The sequence below is a fragment of the Pelodiscus sinensis genome, chromosome 2 (genome assembly GCF_052426305.1).
Source record: "Pelodiscus sinensis isolate ZL-2025 chromosome 2, ASM5242630v1, whole genome shotgun sequence".
In the NCBI taxonomy this organism is placed as follows: domain Eukaryota; kingdom Metazoa; phylum Chordata; order Testudines; family Trionychidae; genus Pelodiscus; species Pelodiscus sinensis.
Window position 1 is genome coordinate 167,211,608 of NC_143053.1, and position 17,400 is coordinate 167,229,007.

The 17,400-nt window shown below is 40.5% G+C and overlaps 1 protein-coding gene across 18 annotated transcripts in view; it reads left to right on the forward strand.

Annotated features, from left to right (window-relative positions):
- Positions 1-17,400, forward strand: part of COA1 (cytochrome c oxidase assembly factor 1) — an 88,513-nt gene that overhangs the window by 52,167 nt on the left and 18,946 nt on the right. For 16 of the 18 annotated variants that reach the window (XM_089776519.1, XM_089776527.1, XM_089776525.1 and 13 more), the window contains 4 exons: positions 2,483-2,584; positions 4,629-4,780; positions 7,912-7,988; positions 14,880-15,156. In XM_089776519.1, coding sequence (XP_089632645.1) covers positions 2,491-2,584; positions 4,629-4,780; positions 7,912-7,988; positions 14,880-15,009 — 453 coding nt within the window. In that variant the 5' untranslated portion in view covers positions 2,483-2,490 and the 3' untranslated portion in view covers positions 15,010-15,156. Of the gene's footprint in view, positions 1-2,482; positions 2,585-4,628; positions 4,781-7,911; positions 7,989-11,638; positions 11,980-14,879; positions 15,157-15,840; positions 15,959-17,400 lie in introns of those variants that run through there. The other 2 variants (XM_089776535.1, XM_089776534.1) reach the window with 2 other exon arrangements.

Here is a 17,400-nt window from a genome sequence, read left to right on the forward strand (position 1 = left end):
GGAGGATGGGTTAGGGTCCTCAACTAAGAGTTGGGAAGCCATGCTGTGCCACAGATCCTGTGAGACTTGGCCAAGTCTCCCTATGTGCCTTGGTTTCCCTTATGTAAAGGGGGGGTAGGAGCTCTTCCCAGCTGTGGAGGGATGTCGTGAGGATAAATCCATTAAAGATTGCCAAGTGTTCAGACACTCTGCCCATGGAGGGAGGAAGGGGCGGGCATAGAAGTTCCTTAGATAGTGTGATTGAGAGCACTGCAGTAGCTATGGAGTTCATAATTCACTCTGACAAACTACGTGTAAAGCTCGTTTTTACATTTATAAGTGATATTTAAGCAGCTGAGTCTCTTGCTTCCATGAGGGAGCAAAAAGGGAAATGCTGCACAAAAGGGAAAATGTTATTGTTTGTGCAGACCGTGACCCGGCAGAGACGTAACTGGACAAGATATATAAAAAAAGGCAAAGATTATTGCATGTGTATGTAATGAGCATCTTGTTAATTGACATAGATGCCTCTCCCCCTCCATCATGCTTGTCTGAGCATTGATCAGACTGTGATAACTAAAGAATCACAGACAATTTGGTTGCAAGCAGCAGATCCTTTGATTCCACCTTCTTACTAGATAATTCACGTTTCACTGATGCTAGATTTCAGTTTTTCTCTGTTTTCCTCAGCAAGCTGTCTGCCCCTGGGCACAGACATTTGTGTACTATTACCTTGAATGTCACTGCAAGAAGAAAATTATGCCTGGCAGTTCTAGGCCATGGTCTTGAAAGGGACATAAATGCCTCAGGTTGCAGCATGTTACACATGATCAGCTTTCCAGATTAAAGACAGTAGGTTAGTGAGGGTTGTCATGCTCCAATAGTCTAATGGTCTGAGTGCCGATCTGGGGCCTATTCTTTGCTCTGAAACTGGGTCCTTGTGTGGACTTAACGTTCCCTGATCTTTCTGCCTCTGATCACCGTTTTACAGATGTTGCAACTTACTTGCCTACTGAAGAGGGGTATTCAGAGGATTAAATTTCCAGGAGTTCTGGGGCTATGAAAGTATTACGTATTATTCTGATTTCATCAATCCGGTTTCAGAGAAGACTTTAAAATGATACGACACAATGTTAAAAGTTGTTTATGCACATTAAGCAATAGACAAAAGTTATATCTGGATTAATTATTAAATCCCTCTTTTTCCCTCAGCTAGAAAACTTGAGAGGGTAGGAAAGGGAAACTCAGGCAATTAGTCAATCTCTGAGGCATCATGGTGGAATGTTCTAGACACAATGCTGATGTCATGTACTGGTGTGTAGCATTATGGGAAAGCCTTCCTTTGTTTGTCACTCCACCCTCTTAAACTGTGATTCCTGAGGCCTGACTAATTCATATGTAGGAGATATTCTGGCCACTCCCATAAATTGTACTAAGTGGTTTTGCTTAGTTCATATTTCTGTAATTGGCTTTGTGCTGCGCTTCATTAAACAGCATTACCTAAGCAGCCCATTTGCATAGTGTCAGCAGGGCAAAGGTTTGGGTTTGAAACCTTGAAGGCCACTAATCCAGTAGCAACGCTGAGCCTAACTCCAGACATCTGCACTCTTCAGTCAACAGGACTATGTTTGATGTCTGACATGACTCCCCACCCAAGAGTCCATTATCCCATTTTTGTGATAGAAATGTTTCAGAAAACAGCTATTCAGATGCTTGTTTATGGCCCATCCTGCCACAACCTGCGCAGAAAGAGTAACATGAGGAAGAGTGTTAGATGGGATTCTCTTGGTCATCTGTTTTAGCACTACCTTTTGGTAGCCAAAGCCATAGATCTTCTACTTGGTTGACTCTTTAGGAGATAGTTGTTACACTGCTGTGTCATTCAGACAGTTGGATGCAACAACAAAGAGTCAGTAAATGGGCAGGATGGTGAAAGGGGAAGGATTAAAAGAAAATAGGATTGCAAGAATCTTCTTGTTTACCAGAGACTTAAAAAAAACAAAACCTCATCAGCATTATGTTTACTAGCAGTGCTATAGCTTGGCTCTGTAGCTTAGGTTTTCAGGCTAAATGGACTCCAGTGCAAGCCATAATTATTTTAGAGGAGTTACACTAGGGATAAATCTGGCCCCTCAACCCTGAATACTTGCACTGTGCTACTGAGTATGTAAGGGAAGCTGTGAGAACAATATGCTAAGTTTTTGGCCATCAGCCACTCCACTAATTGCCGAGAAAAAAATGACCTCCCTGAAGTGGTGGCACTGCTAAAGGAAGTGAATAAATATGTTCTGGCCCCTGTAGGTGCCCAGTTCTCATCATGGATTTCCTCTGGATACACTGTGGGGCCCCAGAGAGAGCTTGATTGCTGCATGCAGTGATTCATTCAGACTTATTTTGTTGGGATATTGAAAGAACTTTGGGCAAAAAAGCACACAACCAAAAAAACCAACCACACCTTTTAGTTTTCCTGCTAAAGTAAATGTTGGTCTCTCTCTCTTTGTAGGTGGAAAGATGCCAGCCTCCTTAAGAAAACTACAACAAATGGCTATTTATCTGGGACTGCTCAGTGGTGGGGGATGTGCTATGATGTATTATCTTATGCAAAGTAAGTCCTGTTGCTGTTAGCAACCTTATTTCCCCTCGCCACATCACTCCCCTTTGTACAGCTGACAAATAAGAATAGTTCAGATTCTGATAAACATGGATGGGGAAGAGCAGCAGAGCTTTAAGAGCTTTATTAATCACATCTGCCCTCATTTTACAGACCTGGCTTTATTTAACTCCCGTATTAATTCTCTCTAAAGCATGGTTGCTTTAGTCTCAGAAGGATTCATTGAACAAAACAGATGTAGGGTGAGTCTAGAAATAAATGGCCATGTCTGGGAGATGTGGGGTAGGAGACGGGAGACCACCGCTTAAATAGGAAAACATGAACCTGTTAGAATTCTGATCAGTTTGTAACACCATCCAGTTTATGGTGCTGTTCCCTCAAAATAGATCTTTTGAGGTGCTGAGCATCAGACTCTATTGCAATCTACAGCAGTTAAGAGTGCTCATTGGGGCCTTAGACAGAAGCCTAGAGAAATGATGCTGTCAATTAGACAACAAACAGATCTCCTTGCTGAATTTAACTGGCCGAGAATTATTCATGGAATTAGTTCAAGCAATTGATTTTCTTTTTTAGTGACTTCCAGACATTTAGCAGTCCTGAAGCAACAGACTTTGATTCCACTTATTTAATGCGCTACCCCTCCCGGGCCTTTCCCTTGTTTAGTAGAACCTCAGAGTTCTGAACACCTCGGGGATGGAAGTTGTTCATAATTCTGAAACATTTGTAACTCTGAACAAAACATTACAGTTCTTTCAAAAGTTTACAACTGAACACTGACTTAATGCAGCTTTGAAACTGAACTGTGCAGAAGGAAAATGCTGTTTTTAACCTTCTTAATTTACATGAACCAAGCACAGAAACAGTCTCTTTACCTTGTCAAATATTTTTTTTAAAACTTCCCCTTATTTTTAGTAGTTTCTATTTAACACAGTACTGTACAGTATTTATTTTTTGGTCTCGGCTGTTGCCTGGCTGTATTTAGTTCCAAATGAGGTGTGGGGTTGATCAGTTCGTAACTCTGGAGTTCATAACTTTGAGGATCTACTATCATTTCATATTGCTTTTTGCCTAGCCTTAGATCGGAGGACATAGCCAGAAAGGGGTGGTCAAACCCCTTTCTGAAGCTCTCAGTAGATTAAACTTTTCCTTAATTTGACATTTTAATAACAAATTGGACAGTGTTGAAAAGCCACCTCATATTTCAGACAACTCACACCCTTTAGTTCTGAATTGCAGCTCAGGCCAATTTAGAAGCCTGACGTATTTTTAAAATAGAGTGTCTGGATTTAACAGGGATATTAGCATTTTCTCTTAACATAGTTTCACATAGTTTGACATTGATTTGAAAAGCTAAGGACTTGTTTTCACTCTCTCTCTGCTAAAGAAAGTAAATGTATTAGCTGAACAATCCAATTAATTTATGTGGCTATTGATAATCATTAAAATCCTTGTTCCAGTGCAGCATGCAAATTCAATATGTATAACCTATTAAGGACCATTGCATCGGTGTGACATTGATAACCACATAATGTTTGATATTTTGATTATAGACCAATTGGGCTTTTAATCACTAAAGCACAGCCTTTAATGAGATTTTCTCTCTTCATTAGCGTCAAACAGAAACTGAAGCTACTACATTGACTTGCAAGCTAATACAGCTTCATTTCTCTAACTTTAAAGGCTTGTTGTTAACTCAGGAGAGCTAAGCACCTGTGCAGTTCAAGAGGACTCATTGAAGTTCTGGTTTCCTTTCCTCATCTTCATGTGCTAAGATGACTGAAGAGCAAGGAAAACCTAGGACTATATTTACTTGTATGGCTGTGGCAATCACAACTCCCATTGGCTGCAGGTTGTCGTTCGTGGCCAATAGGAGCACTGGAAAGTGGGGCAGATCAGGACACCACTTCCTGTGGCTCCCATTGGCCAGGAACAGCGATCCACGATGGGAGCTGGGATCACTGGTACCTGCAGCTGTGCAGGTAAATATAGCGATGGGGGCAATGACTTCTTTCCAAAATGGTCTGTTTCTTTTATCTAGAAAATTTTGCAAGGATGCAATATTATCAGCTGGCTATTGAGCAGCTTAAGAATGATCCTGCAGCCCTAGAAGCACTGGGGGCTCCCCCTCTTAAAGTCCACTACATCAGACTGACAGACAAGAATAATCGTGTGGACATGGAAGGAGCACAGGTAAGATCAGTGAGCCTGCCTGCCGGTTACACGTGGCTCTTAAAATTCTTCTGTAAGTGGATAGTAAGGGTAGAGAGGAGAACAAGGGAGAGATTTTTTTCAAGAGCAACTAAAGTGATTTAGGTCACAGGTCCCATAGGATTAGTGCTCATTACCCACTATGGGTACGTCTACACTGGCTCCCTAGATCGATCTAGGGAGGCTAATGAGGGCAACCGGAATTACCAATCAAGCCCAGGATTTAAATATTCCGCGCTTGATTTGCATGGTCCCGGCCAGTTGCCATTTTTAGAAATTGACTAGCTCGAAATAACTGCCCGCGTCTATGCGCGGCAGTGAAACGGGATTCTGGAATAAAGCCCCTAAATCGAATTAGGTGGTAAACCTCATTCCACGAGGAATACCACCTAATTCGATTTAGGGGCTTTATTCCAGAATCCCGTTTCACCGCTGCGTGTAGATGTGGGGAGTTACTTCGGGCTAGTCAATTTCTAAAATGGTGACCAGCCAGGAACATGCAAATCAAGCGTGGGATATTTAAATCCCAGGCTTGATTTGCAATTCCGGTCACCCTCAGCCTCCCTAAATCGATCTGGGGGCTAGTGTAGACGTACCCTTAGGGTGAAATTTTCAAAGGCACTGAAGTATCTCAATATTTGGTAGTGAAGGAAATAGCAAGAATTACTCCTTCCTATTGTCGTAATTAGTTTCTTAAAGGAAAAGAAATGGTGTGTGCAGTGCACCCACTGTTGCTTTTTTGTGAGGTATAAAGGGTTCACCATACCCTACAAACGGATTTTTTTTGCTTGTTTTTTATTTTTACTTAAGTCCTTACCTACCTTGGGGGTTTTAGCTCCAGGAGTAGCTATGCCACTTATAACGTCAGAGGATACAATTTTCAAAAGCACTTACATCACTTAGGTATCTACAAGCAACTGACTTTCAATGTACATAAGTTACTTAGGGTGCTTTTGAAGATGTGAGTTCTGATGTAGCCATGTTGCACAACTATAGAGCATGACTAGCACCAGCACAGCTTACACTCATTTGAAGCAACATGAAGCTAGGAAGCTAAAGGCCACTGTGTCTGCTTTAGAGTTATACGTCAGTGTAGATCCGTGGCTCTCAACCTTTTCAAGCTGTTGTAACACATTCAATCTGATTTGTTTTGCAACTTAGAGTCTACTCGCTTACAAAATCAGACATAGGAATACAAAAGTGCAACAAGGCTCTATTACTGAAAGATTGCTTGTTTTCTCATTGATACCATATAATTATAAAATGAATCAGAATACAAATATTGTCCTTGCATTTCATTGTCTAGCACAATATAAAGCAAGTCATTGTACGAAATTTTAGTTTGTACAGGTTGGACCTCTCTGGCCCAGCACCCTTGGGACCGGATTGGTTCAGAAGACGAGAGTTTGCCAAACCAGCGAGGTCGGCACCTCTGCTGATGGACTCTGGGCTCTGTCAGCCAATCATGAGGCTCCCCTTTCCTTGAACCACGGGGCTCCCAGCCCCAAACTCTACCTTTCCTGGGGGCCTCTTGGGCTCCACTGCCCCAGGAAGCCAGGCTCTACGGCCAGACCTGGGGCTGCTGAGGCTCCATAGCCAGCTGCTCCCCGCTGCCAGCCTCTGGGGCTCTCTGGTCCAGGAGCTCTCTGGTCTGGCAACATTTGTGGTCCTGCCAGACCACAGATATTGCCAAACCAGAGTCCTAGTCTAGAGAGGTTCAATCTGTACTGACTTTGCTAGTGGTGGTTTTTCTTTTTTTTTTTTTTTTAAATCTAGCCTTTTGTAAAACTAGCCAAATATCTAGATAAGTTGATATTCCCCTTAGAAGAGCTCTGCATACCTTCTAGCAGTACACGTATCCTGGTTGAGAACCACTAGTGTAGAGAGCCAGTGACTTAACAAAATAAAACAAAAGTGAAAGTAAAGGGCATGTAGTCTGATCTTTCCTAAGTTTGTAGGAGGTTTCAGATGCACCCTAAGAGCTTTCAAAGCTATTAATGAAAAGAGCCATTAATGAAAGGCGTTGAATCTTTGACAGATTTCTTTTTTCCAGCTGGCTGTAAGGCATTTGAGTTAAAAGATGTTAACCAAGGGAAAAAAAAAGCAAGTTATAAACAGACTGAATGAAATTCCCTTTTCTTTTCAGTGAAAAGTCAGGATCCATTTGCATGATATCTGTGATGTTATGGATTTCCTTTTTCTCCAGTGGCAAGACTTCAATTTCAAATATAAAAAGCACAGACCAAAAAAAGTCAAGCTTTCTTTATATAGATTACAAGGGGGATCCATCAACCTCCAATTCATTCACCTTTAAGAATATTACGAAGATTTAGATAACTCAGGATGAAGTCACATTCATTCCTCTGACCAACCAACTGCTTTCTTATCCACCATTTCACTCAGTGACCTCTATAATGAGGAGCATTATTTCATTGGGGAAACAAAACCAGTTAATGATCCTAATCAGCAAAAGTAGTTTGTTACAGCATGACAAAGCTTCTCACATGGTGCAAGGGCTTTTGTACCTCCTCTAGAGCATGCCCAACCCCTGACAGATAAACCTTCTTGAGAAGGCTTAGCATTGCTATTTCTAGTGGTCTGTCAAAAATAGACATAAAACATTTTTTTCCAGACATATTGAATGTTTTAGCAAATGCAGATGTAGCCTAATTCATTGTTAGAGTATTTTAACTGTAGAATTTTCAGTGCTGCTGCAGGTTTTGAATACCCCCAATTCCCATTAATTTAATAGTGTGGTTTTGAATATACTAGCCTTTGTGTTTGTATTTGATGTAATAAACTTTTGTCATCAATGGATCTCCTAGCACTTTGCAAAAAATGGTTTTAAGCTCAGATATTTGAGAGTGACTTTCTTTAAACAGTTGCAGTCATAATGTAGAATTATTTTATACCAATTTGTGTATGACTAAATTAATACACAGATCCATTAAAACGTTTAGTGAAACTCTCCAAAGTGCTGAAATGCTGATGTGTAGCTATGTTAAAATTGTGGGAGTGATTCAGTTTTATCATATTGACTAAAAGAAGGACCAAGACATTCATTTTGCTAACATCAGTCATTGAAAGTGTCAAACTACCTTCTATATCTGCAGTTAAAAATACCAGTATCTGGAACAAAGTCAGCTGGGTATCTCCATACCAGTTCAGTAAGAGACCTCTCACTTAAGTGGTGAGTATGAATAAAAGTGTCATTGGGGGGAAGCAGGTTTATAGTAATCAAAATTGCTGAGATTATGGAAAGAAGGAAAAAGCTCTTCTGCCTTTGAAGAGCTTATGAAATGGTGTGTTCACATGCTCATGAAAATGACAGTATATCTATTTAATAATTTACATGCAGCATCTATTGAATACTGTATGAGGACATTAGACCAAGAACTTTGTGCTGAAAACTGTCCCTGGTTAACTGTAACCCGGTATGGAGTGCATAATTGGCCCACTGGGTTCAATTTAGCCCTTTTTTTCCCCTCCCTCTCACACAGAGAAAATGCTAAGATAGTTGGACATTGTGTTTAACAGTGGTTGTCCTTTAGTTAATAGGCCTGTGAGATCTTCTGCTGTTCTCAGACCATAGCAATTCCTGGGAGTGAGCCTTGCAGCACTGGTGAACAGTTCGTGTGCTGTGGGCATTGCAGCTCTTGTGGAGACGTGCTCACCACCTGAGCTCAAACCCAGAGGGTCAAGTGGGCTTGAGAGCAGAGCTGCTAGCAGAGTGGCAATATCCATTGTGCTAGCTTCAATGTGGTAGCTTGAGCTCCACTGCCACACACGTTTACCAGGGTTGGGAGGCTCAATGCCAGAGGCAGCACAGACATGCATACCAATGAGGTGACCTAAGGATTATGTCACTTTCGTCAGTTACCCAAGGGCACCATTTTGGGAGGGTAGGGGAGGTAGCAACAGTGCGCTCCAGGACACGGCTAGCTTTTCATCCCATTCCCGGACGCTAAAGAAGTGAGGGGAAGTGCTTGCATTCCGAGCATGCCTCTCACACCTGGCCGGGGAATGGGATGAAAAGCTAGCCGCGTCCTGGAGCGCACGACTGCTGCCCCCTCCCCTCCCAAAATGGCGCCCTTGCAATTACCTGGTTAGTATAGACTGCTTTTGTTCAAAGAAAGGTTGAATTGGGCTGCAGTGGGAATTCCTTTCTGCTCTACTCAACTGTTTTATGGATGTGGGGATTTCAATATTAAACCAGTGATTCCCCCTAAGCAGCACTGCTTCATAGGTGATTAATCAGCCCCTCCCAGTCAGAGGCTCAGAGCTTCATGCTTTGAGCTGACTGACTGGGCAGGGCTGATTAATCACCTGTGAAGTTCTGCTGCCCAGCAGCTTAGAAGGAACACTGCCCTACACCCCTCTCTCTCAAGACCAAACTGATTTCTAGAACTAAGAGAATAATTGGGAACTAGTAATTTATTCTGCAAGTTTTATCTCTGTTGCAGATGGAACAATTGGTGAACAGTCTACAATTTTCATATTGGTTTGTCTTTGAAAGTCAGTAGAAGGCATTTGTTAATTCAGTTTTTCCTGCATCTTGTGGTTAAATCCCCCAAACCAAAGGAGCTTGGCTTAGCTCCATGGGGCAATATGGGAGTGTCTGTGTTACATGATTGCATTCAGAAGAGATGAAAATTCATGTAGAAACTAAATTTAGAAGTCATTGGTTAGGGTACGAGCCTAACACTAGGGAGACCAGGGATCAAATCTCTCCTCTGCCACATACTTAGTCCGTGTGTGCCTCAGTTCCCCTTCTGTAAAAAGGCTATAATAGTACTTGTGTATATCACAGGCTATTGTGAGGCACGGGGGTTCTAGGGTGATGGGGGATAGAAGAACCTAAGAGCTTAGCTAAACAGTATGCAGTAAGCTGGGGAGTAAATCTGCAGTGTGCTAGCTATTTTCATGGATCCTGGTTCTGCACTTCGATCTAGGGGACTTTTAGTGTTTAGTAGCAGAGTAAACACAGACAACATGTGACATGATGCTGCACCATACGTTTACACTCCAGTTTGTTTGGGGTAGTCTTAGGATAGGTAAATTTAAAATGCACTCTGAATTTTAAGCCACGTGCAAGCTTAAAATAGATTTCCCACAAACATTCATGCCAGTCAGACTTTATCAAAAGTGTTTGGGCACAAATGTGTCCCTTTTTGTATTCACTTCTGGCAAAATGTATGGCAGTAATATAGTTGGTTCCTGATAGTTCCATTTTGTAATAGACGAGACATAAATGTGTGTCTGAACCAGATCATTGAGTGATTCAAACAGTTAGATCTCATCCATAAACTACAACAGCATAAGCCATTGTTAGAAATAGCAGTATTATAATTGAGGTACCTGACAGATTCTTGATAATGTGCAGACAAGCTTTTACAGTTTAGAATCTAGAAAGAGAAACAGTGAAGACAAGACCCTGGGAGTCAAATTTGCAGAAGTGATTGAGGAGTCTAAGTCTTGTTTGCAAAACTGACATACAGAAGAGCTTAGGTCACTCTCATAGATGATAGTTAGGCCCTAAAGTGTCCAATGTCACTTTTGAAAATGAGAATATTTGAAAATTTGACCTTGAGGGACCACACTCCAGATTCTTCAAACAAAGATGCAGCAAGTTCATTGTATTGCCATATGTCTGGGGTTTTCAATCCTGTGGTCAGCATTGACCTGGTACCATTCTCACTTAAGTCAATGGCTGCTGCTGACTAGAGCTGCTCAGGAACTTTGACAGTACACAACATGTTTTTTTTTTCTGCCAGAAAATGCCGATGGATTGAAACCTAAGGTATTTGCAGAAAACTTTATTTAACTGTATCAGAAACATTTCCCAGACCCAAGATAAAATTTCTGGTCAAAATCAGAAAGCACAAACCACCCACTATAGCCAGGAACCAGGGCACTCATATAGATGTGGTAGACCCAATTCCAGTCCCTGATCTAACCGATTTATCCAGATGCCTGCCCTAACCTGGCTATTTTGTGCTTTTCTTTTTCTCTGTCAAAATTTTGAAATTCTGTTCTGCATTGAAATGGAAACAGATGCTGAAACCCTATGCATTTTCCCCCCAAAATGGAGTTCTTGTTTTCTGGACAGCTCTTCTACTTGCTTTAATGGCACAATTAGGCCAACCGAAGTCTGAGGTTTTCCCCTCAGTGCAAGCCCATGGATGCTGATTCGCATTCTCCAGTCGAGAGCGCACAGGTGCGTGTGCTTCCCACAGTGACATGTGCTGAAAGAAGAACGTGCTTAGTGGTTGGCAGATAAATATCAATAGTCTGCAGAGAAAGTGGGCTTGGAACAGAACGTGGAAGAGCAGAAGTTGCACTTCTGAGTATTCAAAAAGAGCAGCTTTTTCTCTAAATGAACCTTTTTGTTCTCTTTGCATAACTCGTGTCTACAATCATATTCCGTAACAACGTGATGTCCGAGCCTCCTTTACTAGGATAATTCTTTAGCCATGTGATCTACATCCAATGTCAGCAACTAGAGAAAGACTACTCAACCTCAGTCCTGATAGGCAGAAATGGCTGACTGTAAAAAGAGGACGACAGGTGAAATCATAAAACAAAACCAAAACTCTAACCATCACCCTGCCAGGATTTTATTGGTACTGCAGCAGATGGTAACAGAAGCATGATCTGTAGTCCCCTGGTCCGTTAAGCAATTAAGGAAACTGTCTTTTTAGAGATTCGCATCTGCAAATCTTCCTTAAGCACATTTAATTGCACTAATGATTTGGCTCTTGCTGTTTAGTGTTTTTATACTTGACATCATCACAGTATGAAATCTATCGATTAGTCAAATGCTCTTTTGGTTTGTATCAGCTGGCGTCTCCAAGATGTCACCTTGCGACTCAGGGATGGTCAGAATATTCCAGTGTACCATTCATGTGTGGAAAGCACCAACACACAGGAGGGGTGAAAACGAAGACAGTTGCTTTTGCACATCATGGGCACTTGAGGATTTGATTGGTTGTGTATTATTATATCCATTCAGTTGTGTCACAAATGGACAATTTCAGTTAAATGGACCATCTTACCATCCAATTATTCCTCTAGCACAGAGCTCAGTCCTGGTATTGTTCATTTCATTATTTTTTATTTGTGTATATGGTAAAAACACAAAATAAAGATTTTACAAAACTGTTTACTGTTCCAGAATATCACATTGTTGTATCTTGTATGTGCTATGATTTTTTTTAAAGACCCTCTCCAATAAACAGCGTTATTATTAGGAACCTCAAATCTGGACAGCTGATTCGCTTTCTAAGTCTAGGTGACTAGTCACATTTTCAGGCAAACAAAATTATAGGTGGTTTCGTCTTTTTAGGGGAAGTAAATCAGTGGCCAACTCCTCTAATCAACTATCTTTACAAGGAAAGATAATGAGATCTAGGTTGGGGAGAGAAATCACTGTTTTACAAAAATAAAATATGGCTGGCAAAAAGAATAATTGCACTTTCATAATCTTGAAAAGATTTGGAAAATTAGCACGATTAGCAGTGATGCAAAAATATTTTTTTTTACACTGGCGTCATGTCTGTCCTCCTCTATACAGCAGAGACATGGAAATGTACAACACCTACTGATAAATTCAGTTCATTCCTAAGTAAATGCCTACTGAAAATGTTCAGAAGTATTAGAATTTATTACAACCTTAAAAATTCTAAAAGCATACCAACTTAAAGCATCAAACAGGGCAAGAAAGAAAATGAACTTTTTAAATACATCCTCTAAGGATACCATCAGCCTAGCTTCCATGTGAAGTAATAACATGGTCACCATCTGGTGAGAGGAATAACCTAGAGAAACATTACTTTGAACAGTAGAGAAAGAAGTTAAATTCATCAGCATGACACACAGAAGCCTGAGAAAACCAGCGCAAGACCAAGATAAATAACAGAAGCTGATGGATATCCTTTTTATTTCAGGGTGCAGGAGTAGAAGGAAAGAGAGATAGGCACTTCTGAGACATACAGTGGTGATAGTGAGTAAAAAAATCCCATCCAGCCTAAACTGTGAAGAATTGTGAGAATATGAATATTGCAATTCAAAGGTCAAGCCTCTCTGTCAGTTGACTCTTTCATATCCACAGATACAAAAGGTATTGAAGCCTTCTTAGAATGAAATGGTTTAGGAAATCTAACTCCAGACTAACCCCCCCCCCCACTATACTGTTCCTCTCATTTCCATGTATAACTTCATGTTATATCCTGTACTTACATGCAGAACAGTTCCACTCATTTCCAACCTGTGCTCATTCCCACTGGAATTTCCAAGAGGAGGCTTAGGAAGTTCAGCCACTGAGAACTGGACAACTAGCTTCCATAGTCCCCTCTGAAAACCCCAGGTTTAAGTACTTTGGATATTTACATCTCACCACCTTTGCATTCTCTTTTTAAAGGTGACAAGATGTACACTCTGTTCCAGCTGTAGCTTCAAAAGGACTTGAGAGAGCCATTATTTGTTCTTGAGTCAGAACAGGTGAACACCATAGTGCAAGGATTCAATCCTCCGGTATTCAGGATCCTGGGGAAAGGGCTCTCACATAGTGTTTGAGGACAAACTAGGAATTTTTTTAAAACACTTCAATTTGTTTTTGGGAATCAGGAGGATTCTTAAAGGTCCCTGTATTTCCCTGTACAATTCTGCCAATACTTCCCCTTTAATTGTAATAGTCCATTTTCATTTTTTCTGATACATATGTTCATTTTAAGGGAGCATTAACAGTTCATGCCTTCTTCATTTTTCCTTCACACACCCTCTTTCCTTGAAATCTTTTTTTTTTCCTCCAAACCCAGAGAATAGAGAGTGTTTTGGAGACACTGTAAGTAAGTACTGGCAAGTAACTGCAATATAACAATTGAGAATGAAGTGGGCTGCATTTCAACTACATTTAAAAGCCCTGCTTTTACAAATCTATCAGCATATGTACTCTAGCATACCTGCTGATCTTGAATGAAGTAGAGGACAGTCATAGTAGTAGCTTCCTCTCCCCTACTTGTGTTGCACCACCAACAACAAAGACAGGAACCTGACTTCTTACACAATCATTTAATTCCTACATATGGTTTCCATTAGGCACAGCCCATGCCACAGCTGTTGATTTAAAGAGGTCAGGTGCATTAGGAAGAAACCAAAAGAACTGGTGCACTGTGGGTAACAACTACTTGAAACCTCCAGCAGCTGCTAAAAGACAGAATTAACCCCAGGAAAGGATCCTGCATGTCATCCCTCACCCCTTTGGTCTTTCCATACACTGAAATAAAAACATCTGAACTAGAATATCTAGGTTTGCTACTTCATTTTGCTAATGAATAGATAGTTCATGCATTGTAACTATATTGTATTGGCATTTGCTAAACAACCCTAATCCAGATCTCGGCTACTGTCTGAGTTTTATTCATTTTAACAGTGTATTTAAAAGGGACTAAACCTCTAGTCTGGTAAATAAAATTCACTCTTCATCATCCATACAATTCAGAAGTAACCAACTGCTCATCTTACACTGGTTTGCAAAATACTGTATTCCCTTTCCCAATGGCTTTCCAGAAATGTGTTGATTACTGACCATCTCATGTGGTTGCCAGATTTCTTTAGGGTTTTTTCCCCTCCTGCCTGTCCATGAGCTCAATAATATCATCCAGTGTTGAGAATTCATAACCTTGAAGGAGAAAGACAAATAGCTTGATATTCAAGGCAAGATGATCTTTAGTTAGAAGTAATTATATTTACAATGGTCCAACAACTATGAATATTTGTCCTATTGGTCCCAGGCTAGGAGAACTGATATGGTCAGGCTCATTTATCAGCCCAACTCCTGTTGTTGGAAGAGTCACACTTTTGAGCAACACACAGCTAGTCTTTAAGTCTGGGAAAGATAATCAGCATGTCATAGTTAAGTACAATGTAGCACATTATATTGGGACCATTCAAGATGAAATGGGGAATTAATGTGTGCTTTAATGTGATACAGATGGATTAATGAGTCCAGTGTTGTTGTGTGTTAGTGTATACAGTATGTTGAACACAAATGCTAAGTAGTAGAATATGGGTGCATTTTCAGGTGCATAGCTCTAGTGAAGGAAGGGCCTTGTAGCAAATACATGAGAGTGAGATGCAGGAGGGTCTGTGTTCAACTCCCAGCTTTATCACCGGCTTCCTGGATGATATGGGGTAAGTCACTTAATTTCTAAATCCATTCCCCGTGTATCACAGATTGGGGCTAAGGGCACTAAAGTTATGTCACTAATAAGCTACCTAAAAGTCTTCTATTATGCATAGCCTCAATCTACCATCACCAGATGGCAACTGACACTGCCCTGCTTTGTACCTTTTGTGTAGTCATTTTTGCCTATGCAAAGTGGCTCTCGCAACATATTTACACCAACAAAAATAAGAACACTGGATGTCAGGAGAGAATCAGGTTGTTTTTAAAAATCTTAATACAAATACTTCCTTATAAATCTGTGCCAACAAAATGCTTTTTTTAGGTATTTAATATATCACAAGTAAACAGCATTGTCTATTTTGCTTAAATAGCAAAATAGTTGGTCTACCAGGTATGCCAATTCACCCTGACGATCTGCCGGACAATAGCAAACCACTAAGCCGATGGCCTACCAGTTCAGGAGGGTTTCTTACATTGTGCCAGTGCTGGTTCACAAAGCAGAGAGGTGCTCTTCCTAAGGTATTACACAACCTAATTGTCAGGAGGACATCAACAAATTAATCCACACAAGAAATACTTTTGCAGCTACTTCTGTTCATACCATGACAGATGCTGTAATCCACATGCAGCATCTATGGGAATGAATGTATTAATTTTATGAATTGTTAGAAGTTAAGCAATGCATTCTAATTCTACCCCATGAGGGAGAGTTACACAGCTCCTTTAGAAATTAAAAATAATGGGGGATAATTATGGAGACCCCTGAAACTATAAACACCTCCTGATTCAAGCAGGAACCAAAGACCCAACACAATAGAGGGCTTCGGTATAAAATAAAAAATTTAACCTGACATAGGGGCCATCGTACTGTTTCAAGAAGCAGCCATGACAAGGCAAGCCCATCCCTGCTGAAGCATTGGAAGAACTAGAAGCTGACAGCCTTCATGCCCCCCATGGAAGAGAGACACCTTCTGGTATGTTAAGATTTTGTTTTAAAAAGTGTGTGGGTGTGTTTTCTTTGTGTGCTTTTGTCTTAAATAGATTTGCTCTGGTCACAACAGCTGTTTATATACATAGCCTTTGCAGAGAGAGCAAACACCGGGGATAAGGGGGTTAGTGAGACTTGCTAGGTTAAACAGTAAATTTTAGGGAAGCTGTACAGGTGTGTCTTGTGAAAGGTTGAGGCTAGACTGCTGAGAGCACATTCCTGGAGCAAATTGTGGGGGCTAGGGAAAGTCAAAGGCGCACGTACCTTGGAACCATAACAAAGATCTAAGGGCAGGATGACCAAATCTGCTATAATCACAGCAACTCAAAACAAGCAGACAATTAACTCATTACCAGCAAGCTTTCTCAAATCTGTAGGGAAGCATGCCTTTAAAAGGAATAAAAGTTACTTCCCTCCATTTTTCTTGGGTAGATTGTGGTAAATGAATGGTTATGGAACTTTTTTTTACTACCTATTAGAAGAAATATTGAGGCTTTTCTATCTAGTCAGTTATTTAACCTTGGTATAGTTTTCTTCTTGATTAGCATGTAGCATCTGTTATTTGTCTTATGTAAATAGAACATTATAGTTTTACTTTGAAGTGTGACTGCATGGGTCAAAAACACAAACTGTAAATGTAATTTTAAAGTGACATCTTCAAAATAGAAAGGAAGTACTTTCTCTCCCCCCTCCCCCCCCCCCAATGCATAGTTGGACTGTGGAACTCAGAGCCACACATTCATTGAGACCAAGAACTTAGCAAGGATCAAAAGATCTGATCCAGTATATGTCTTAAATGAATTTTATATGCAATTCACCAACACTTACTATTCTGAACTTGACTTTTTTCAGTGACTTACACTCTTCAGCTTCAAGGTTTTTTATTCCATACAATTCTGAAATGACATTAAAGGGGGTAAGCTAAATATTTCTAGGCCTAGCAGGCACTAGCAAATAGATTTTTTTGTACTTACTGCATTCTTATTAACCCTTAGATCATCTTAATATTTGAAGGTGTCCTATTGCGGCATTCACTAATCTACATAGGTGACAGTTTTCTCATAGTGCTAAATACAGCATCAAAATACTATTATAAGCAAGTTGTGCATACACATTAGCACATAAAAGGAATGCTATTATAAATTATTACAAATGCCTATTTCAGACAAGCAAAATCTTTGTGAGATTCTGCTGTATTGCTCATGAGGTGACTGACCTAATGTAAAGGATAAGGTAAAGGTAAGAGAGGTTTTTAAACAGAAAGCTGTTCTTATTCCATCTTGCCCTCCCGTTCAAACAACAATCTTTCATTTCAGCTGTGATTATCAGACAATAGGTTTTATGGGGAATGTGAGGCTGTACAGTGACTGGGTATATTGAGGCGGTTATGAGGTAGAGTACATTACTATACACAGCTTAGGGGGTTTG